General features: G+C 45.5%; 1 protein-coding gene across 3 annotated transcripts; it reads right to left on the bottom strand.

Moving 5' to 3' along the window:
• Positions 1 to 360: 360 nt before the first annotated feature.
• On the bottom strand, positions 361 to 7,648 carry zdhhc16b (zinc finger DHHC-type palmitoyltransferase 16b). Of its 3 annotated transcripts, none has more exons than XM_072373825.1 (10): positions 7,303 to 7,648; positions 4,526 to 4,827; positions 3,585 to 3,779; positions 3,323 to 3,411; positions 3,194 to 3,222; positions 2,957 to 3,090; positions 2,413 to 2,498; positions 2,215 to 2,338; positions 2,042 to 2,112; positions 361 to 1,723 (listed from the first exon to the last, which is right to left on the bottom strand). In XM_072373825.1, exons 2-10 carry the CDS (start codon positions 4,793 to 4,795, stop codon positions 1,621 to 1,623), a joined length of 1,101 nt encoding a protein of 366 aa, XP_072229926.1. In that variant the 5' UTR covers positions 4,796 to 4,827; positions 7,303 to 7,648; the 3' UTR covers positions 361 to 1,620. The 3 variants fall into 3 exon arrangements, with proteins under 3 accessions (XP_072229926.1, XP_072229924.1, XP_072229925.1); XM_072373823.1 differs by having other exon boundaries at positions 4,526 to 4,823; positions 7,303 to 7,647; XM_072373824.1 differs by lacking the exon at positions 7,303 to 7,648 and having other exon boundaries at positions 4,526 to 5,608.
• Between the last annotated feature and the right edge of the window lie 89 nt (positions 7,649 to 7,737).

Raw genomic sequence — 7,737 nt, 5'->3', positions numbered from 1 at the left:
TTTGAGCACCTCTATATGAATCCACTGGAAAATAGTGAAATATTACAATTAATTTTTACACAATAAATGTCTGTATTTTGGTTAATGGACGGCATCTAAGTTATGTCAAACATTTGCTTTTAGTCTGTCAATATTTGAAGAAACCAATGAGACTGAATATCAGTGTTTAATTTCAGCGAGGCAGGTCGACTCATCATCTTATGCCAAGGAAACAGACGATATTTAATAAGTCTAACTTAAGATGTCATTAAAACTTCTTTGTAATTTACCCCAAAAGCTTCTTTGTTGTTATTTTATTAGACATTGTCACTTAAAAATGGAGACATTTTTTAAACCAGAAGTATCGAAAAACGTGTTTTTATTAAAAAGAGCAAAAAAAAAGACCATTGAAAGAGGAGCGCAGCTCCGGTTGGTTACGCATCACATCATAGCTGTGCATCTCGTTTCTATGGCAACTACAAATCCAGCTTGCCCATCACAAAGTCACATCAGCTGATGTGAGCTTTGTTGTGAAAAATCCGACGGGGTTTAAAAGTAACGAGTTTTCTTTGATTCGCTTCTTTAAATTGGCTCAGATAACAGCCTGAAACCAAAACAAGGCACACGACACCTAAATTACTAGTTTACAACAAAGAAACAGTAAAAAGTGAGAATCGGGTGGATTCTGTTCCACTTTCCCTTCAACTGGAACAGATCCGTGTCAGTCTTCTTTTTTTTTTCCTCCTTTGGCACCAGAACGTCGCATCAGAGAGGCTCAGTCCCATCGGCTCGCATGTAAACACGCTGAGTTGTTGACAAAAAATGACAGGACATTAATCATAAAATCAAAAAGTTCAAACCCTAACCCCAAATGTTTTCAGCAGGATTTGCCTCCCGCACGTCACAGTTCACACAGAACTAACAAACGTGTACGATCAGAACTGAACCATTTGAATGACCAGAGTCTGAGAGTCTCAGCTGTTCGTGGCGCTGCTATAAATATTAATGAATCGTACACGCTACGTTACACCAGTGAAAAAGTGACATCATCCACCTCGACTCCCTTACAGTGCCAATCAAGAGAGCACGCAATGGAAATAAAGGTTAGAAAGAAATGTTTCGGAAGGAGGAAAATGCCAAGTATACAGGAAGCTGTAATCATGTCTGAAAATGCAACACAGAGTACCTGCAGAATGCCATCACTCCCACACAACCAAATCCTTCTGAAATCTCTCCAGCTAACACGCTGGCGTGGCTCTGTTGTGTTGGGTGACAAACGTGCACACAGCTCTTGGTCATGTCTTTAGTTGGGGATCAGCGAGATGTCGGGGCTGTGCGAAGGTGCTGACCAGCAGCACCAGTTCATCAGTTTGCTCAACAGCAGTTCAGGCAAACTGTACAAGGCCGGCAGGTGTAAATGCTGGGAAGTAACTTGCTCCTCGATGAATCTCTTCCATTTGGTTCCTGCCAATGCAAATAGCAACACAGACAAAGGCTCTTCGGTTTTTGCGACTTCACAGATTTCTTTTTCCGTGATTTCAGCACAAGAGCTCAGAAGTGAGCGACCCGTCATCGCTCATCCCTACATATGTAGTGTAAGTGTTGGTTTGATATGTCAAATGATAAAGAAACGCCTGAAAGTCAGATGGAGATGGGGTCTCTCCTGATGAAGGTGAAGTCCCACATGATGCCGTCTCCGATGGGAGGATGGCTGGAGGGTAAGAGGACCCGCGTGAGCCAGTGGCTGAGGAAAAGGAGAATAAATGAGATGAAATGTGGCTGGAGGTGTTTAAAAACGGTAAATACACATGGTGTGAGCTTGTGTGACCTCCAGCCTGTGCTACTGCAGGTTAAACGAGTTTCACTGATGTTCAACAGTTATTTTTTTTAGCCCGTTAAATCAAATTGTGTCCTTTTTTTTTCCCTCTGGAGAGTTCTACGTGTTCTACAAGTCCCCTTCTATCCAGCCAAAGGTGCTCCAAACAGTTAAGTGGAAAAAAAAAAACTAAATAACTAAAACTAAATAAAAATAAAAAAGATCTGAAGGGGCCACCAAACTCACCCCCTGGTCTCCACGCCAAACATCAGCTTCCAGTTGTCTATTCTGCCGTGATGGAACGGGTTCCTGAACACCTACAGAGGAAGAGAACAAACATTTCTTCTCTTCTGTGTTCTGGATCCTGTGGGTATGTAGGCACCAGAAGGCCAGAAATATACAGCAATCAGTTCACATACTTTGCCCCTCTCCCTCAGTCTTCTGGCTTCTTTGTGGTTGATGTGGCGCTCCACGCTGGTCTCTCCTCTGGTGATGAGCAGGGCGTGCCACAGTGTGAGTCCTCCCAGAGCTACTGCGACTGAGCTGAAGAAGGAAACAGCGCCCCATTACAACCCGAGCTGCCTGTGCGATGTCATCAGCGTTTCTCTTTTGCTTACCTGGTCAGGACCCAGAGGAAGATGACACTTTTATGAGCAGTGCTTTCTCTTAAGCTGTAGTCTGGTGGAGGGGTCTGATAGTAAGTCTGAAACAGACAGGAAAGGCGGCCCCTCAGTATAGGCGTGTCATGGAGTCAACATTCTTGATCCTGACGATAACCTTTGGACAGACGTCTTCCGATTTCAAAGCCTAATTTCTTCTCAGAGCCTAAAGTTGTTCACTTTCCTCACTTTGAAGATCTTAAATTCCCTTCAGCCAAACTGAGGATTAAAGCACCATTAACTACGACTAAACAAACCTCGAGAAAAGAGCTAACAAATCCAGTTACAGTGTGTCCGAGCTGAACTGGAACATTAACAGTCTTGTGAAAAGGAAAGAACCCCCAATTCTAAGGTTTGACGACATCATCTGGTTCTCACCAGGTCTTAAAATTAGCTTGTTGGGCGAGAGGCGGGGCACACACCCTGCTGGACGGGTCGGCAGTCCGTCACAGGGTTGTCCACACACAGGCAAACCAAACCATAGGAAAGGCAACAGCCTCACCTCTACAGCGTCGTAAGCCTCCAGAAACAAGTTCCTGCTGCTGATGCTGCAGTAAACGCAGCCCAGGGTCATGTAGAGGCAGAAGGAGAAGAAGTAGCGATGGTTGAAGTGACCCACACAGTTGTTGAGCCAGGCTGGGGGAAAAAACGCTCAGTTAAGAATGAAAAACAACGGAAAGGAGCAAACTAACAGCATTTTTTTGGGTTTTTTTTCGTGTGCTGCTGGTTAGAAGGATACGGCAGTGGTGATCCATCTTCAGAACACACCTGTAACAGCAAAGAAAAGGCGGTGCTATGACTGACTGAAAGGACAGCCATGTGACTTCATTTGCCAGCTGTCTACGGTTTTATTACTGGATGAGCTCACGTGTTGCAGATGCTACAGTGGTGCGTCCTCGGTGGTTTTGGAGTGATGCATTTCTTACAGATGGAGACGGAGGGAGTGTTAAGTTTGTCCTAGAATAAAAAAAAAAGACACAAAAGAGAGAGACAGCATTATGGTCTCACTTGCTCTTTTATCTCGAATTAAAAAGTTATCGAGCTGGAGCTTCCATCTACCGGTTAATGTAGCTTTTAAACATTTTAAACATATAAACATCGTAAAAACGAAGTAACGTGGACTTTGGTACCTTGGGCGGGTGTCCTGGGGAGGTGGTGGTGGCCTTGTAGTAATGAAAGACCACCATCACAAGAAGCCAGTGGCCGCAGCAGAGGTGCCAGACGATCCAGTGCGCGGGGTAGGTGCTGACGATCACGGGTATGACGAACAGGTAGATGATGACCACCACCGAGGTCGTCAGCAGGACGACCAGACAGACAAACACCTGAAGGGAAAAAAAGGAGCGTGGGGTACAGAAAATGCAATGCGGGAAATAATCATTTGATCCCCGGCTGAATTTGTACGTTTGGAAGAAAAAGTGCCCCAAAGCATAATGTTTCCACCTCCGTGCTTGACTGTGGGGACTTTGGTCTTTGGGTCATAATCAGCATTCTGCTTCCTCCAGACACGACGGGTCGAGTTGATGCCACAGAGGTCTATTATCATCTGACCACATCACTTTCTCCCAAGCCTTCTCTGCATTATTTAGATGTTCACAGGCAAACTAAGACAGGCCTGTACCTGTGCCTTCTTGGACGGGGGGGGGGGACCTTGCGACCGCTGCTAGATTTCAATCAGTGGTGTTGGTGACTGTGCTCCCAAACTGTCTTCAGATCATTAACAAGCTCCTTCAGGGTAGTTCTGGGCTGACCCCCCACCTTTCTCATGATTCATCCTCACCCAAGGGTAGGTGTGGACAGGTGTGCTTTATAAACATAATAAGTTGAGCTCAGGAGTATCTGTGGAAGCCAGAATGGCTGGGTTGAAGGGGGTCAAATACTCAATGACATGACATGCAAATCATTTTGTAAGTTTTATGCTGACTTTCTGGTTGATGTTCCGTCTCTCCATAAAAATTAAAAGACTGATCATTTATTTTTAAGTGAGCAAACGTACAACCTCAGCAGGAGATCCAATAACCCCCCCCACTGTAAGTGGCATTGTAGAGATGAATAAGAGACGAGAGCTTACCACTCCAAACCAGCGGGTCACATTGTCCACAATCCAGTAGACGGGTTCAAATGCGCAGTCCAGCAGAGTGTCCGAGTTGGTGAGGCTGTTGTAATACAGCGAGCGGAGCAGCAGCTTGCTGTAGCTCCACAGCTCCGACAACCTGCTGCTGATCCACGGTTTGCTCCCCCCGCCTCGGCCTCCTCTCGGCTGGCAGCACAGCCGGCACCAGCGCAGCGCCAGTCGCATGGCCCGGGAGAGCTGCCACCTCCAGCTGCTGCCCATACGCATCCCAACGCCGCCTCCCCTCCTAAACACTCTGCCTTCCAGGCACACACACACACACAGACACAGAGACCAGCAGTTAGAAACACAGGCCGCGTAAAACAGCAGCTCCTCGTAACGCAGCCTGATGGCGGCTGAATTTTCCACCGCCATCTCCTTCAGGAGAAGTCAGGGCACTGAGAGGGCAACCGGCAGGAGGACGAGTGAGCAGACAAGAGAAGGGGAAAGGCTTCTAGAAAGAGCTCTCTTTCCTAGAAAAAACTGTAGTCGTTCAAGCACTGTGACAGCATCCCCCTCTGAGACATCTGTCCCTCGAAGCCAATGAGGACCGGGGCTATCAGGTAATGAGTTATACCCATCAGACCCCACAAAACAACTTCTCCTCTTAATAATTCAAAGCAAATCCAGACCTGCAGGCCAAAAAGCTCCAAGAAATTAGGAGTGGAGATGCAGAGTGGTAACCTTGTACGAGGGAGATGCAAAAGAAGGAATGCCTTAAGGAGGAAATAAAGTGGCAACCTGATCCTGGGGCATCATTCATGAAACTGAGTATTGGTTACTCTGATAAGACTTGTTTAGGTTCTCTGAAATTGGATTACATTAATAATGAGAGGTGCTAGGCAGAGACCTTTATTGGAGAGAGCTAACTAAGTCCACTAACTCCTCATCGTGCTCTGTAACTGTGATGAGCCGAGGTCAATGGAGCCTACGTTTTCAACGTTCTGCAGCCACGATAGAAGGCTGCGACTGAAACGACACAGAAAATATCACCCATACGGCACCTGTTGAGTTTCACATGGAACTAGTTTTCCACCGGCCACCATCATTAATAAGTCATCTAGAGATAAGACATTAGTAGAATTGCTCGACATGCATATTAAGGGGGGGGGGGGGGGTGGTGGTGGAAGGCATAAAATGCGTGCAACGTCACACATATTGTTGATTTACGATCAAACATTTACACCGTTAAAGGAGACGCAGTTTGCTCTTTTTTCACAAGCTGAAAGGATTCAACGTGCGCTTACTGGAACGTCTCTGACACATTTTGGTTAAAAAAAACAAACACAACAGCTCGTTTTAAGGGGAGCTACACCTGTACAAAGAAAGCTTCCAGGGTCTACTTCCGGCTGGGGAAGAAGACAGCCTATTGGAGTCGCACCATGATTTGTGCAAAGAATGCCAATAAGAAGTCGGATTGCCTTGTCAGGAGATAAAACATTAAAGAGCATTATTAGTGCTCAGAATCCAGAAAAAGCAGAAAAGCAGCTTGTCTGGTGTGGGCCAAATGAATGGATCAGTCGCCACAGCGGCTGCATTTCTACCTTGGTTTGGTTTATTCTCGCGTACAAACACAAACTTTACAGCCAGCAGAAATGTTCCGCTTATACCACAAGAAATGGTCTGCTGTGGTCACCGCTTCAATGTGTCTGAGTACGAGAGAGGCGGTGCTAAAAGAGGGTCCTGATCAGTCAAAATATGAAGAAGACGGTGTCCTTTGTTGCTGATCCAGATCAATAGACACACTGGATATTGGCAACAGTTTATTTCTCTTTCTCCCGAAACACAAGCTGGTATGTGCGCCTTGTTACGAAAGCTGCAAAGCTGAAAACTAAGAAAGCACTCCTGCTAGATGGATCACAACGAGTCGGAACAACATCTCTGCAGTTAAAAGAATCTAAACAGTCCAGCACAGGCTGCAGTGAATCTGTAGTTCATCTTTTTCTGGGGAGAAGAAGAAAACAGGTATGGAGTATGGACAGGTATGGCTCCAGTATGGAGCCTTGAGGAACTCCACATGTTAGCAGGGTTACAAAATATTTGTGTATATGACAGTGCCTTCAACAACTAATTAAAGTAAATAAAGTAAGTGGATTTACTCAACTGTCACCTTTAGGATTTCGACTGTCAGCCTGTCTATCACTTGGCTCTGACAATCTTACACAGCATACGTGCAACTGTTGGAAGGCTGAACGAAGACTTTTGTTGACATCCTTCAACCCATTTCAACCAAGTTTCCTCAGAAACACAATCATTTCCACAGATTTGCATAAATAGTGTATTTTCCCCGTTTTTAGGCCATATTTCAGTCAAATGACATCTCTAGCTGAAGAAATTGTACACGATATGACATCAATTAGTGAGGGTTTTTTCATGTGACTTTCATCCCCCCCCCCCCCCCCCCGCCTGTGTCACACACCCTGCAATACTGCAGACGTAAAGCATCCTCACACTGTCGATAAGAGTCACAATATCACAGACTCGAGACGAATGAGAGCTAATTGTCACAAATGTCAACAAGAATATATTTTAATCTGTCTGAGTTAGGGTGTCATGAATGAATCGTGTAATACTGGCAACCGACGTAAAAGCACTCCTCCAATCAGCACCATGTCATGCTTTAGCATGAGCTAGCAACCTACTAACTGCCTCCAAGCCTCCAAAGCTCCGGGTTAGTTGTTTTCATAAGAAGCAATAAAACATCACGGGCCAAACTTGACATTGGCTGACTTTACCTAGTCGGGAGAACAGGGAGGACAAGCCGAAGCCCCACGGTCAGGTCATGGTCGGACATAATCATTGAGCCATGAGCTTTGCATTGACTGCGGCAGACCGACAAAGCGGCGAGACTCACGAAGATCGAATATTGTACAGATGTTAAAGAAAGAAAGCTAGCACAGCTCATGTGCCACGGTGGTCGAAAAGTGATAAAACGTTTTTTAATTAGAAGAAATGAATCGCGAAATTTGGCTGTTAGGGTCAAAACTGCTCCAGCAAGATATTAATCCTTCCACAGTTCTTCAAAGCAGACTTCGTGTTAAATTATCTTGTGTTCAAAATGTTATTGCAGTGGCACCTCTTCTATCGTCTTTTCTTCTTTGTGGTGGGACAGTTCCCTAAGGTGTGAAATGTACCCTGGGAAATGTAGTCGTCTTGTGCCAAAGCAGCGC

This window comes from Leuresthes tenuis, unplaced genomic scaffold, assembly GCF_036924035.1.
Source record: "Leuresthes tenuis unplaced genomic scaffold, fLeuTen1.0.hap1 SCAF_20, whole genome shotgun sequence".
In the NCBI taxonomy this organism is placed as follows: domain Eukaryota; kingdom Metazoa; phylum Chordata; class Actinopteri; order Atheriniformes; family Atherinopsidae; genus Leuresthes; species Leuresthes tenuis.
The sequence above is the reverse complement of the archived record's forward strand: the minus strand, read 5'-3'. Positions and strand labels throughout refer to the sequence as shown.

Excerpts from the sequence above, each read along its gene's own strand:
- zdhhc16b (XM_072373823.1), bottom strand. The coding sequence starts at position 7,472 with ATGAGCTGTGCTAGCTTTCTTTCTTTAACATCTGTACAATATTCGATC. Across the intron at positions 2,339-2,412 it reads TTCCTCTGGGTCCTGACCAG|CTCAGTCGCAGTAGCTCTGG; the intron begins GTAAGCAAAAGA and ends TTCCTTCTTCAG. Across the intron at positions 1,724-2,041 it reads TTTGGCGTGGAGACCAGGGG|CCACTGGCTCACGCGGGTCC; the intron begins GTGAGTTTGGTG and ends CCTTTTCCTCAG.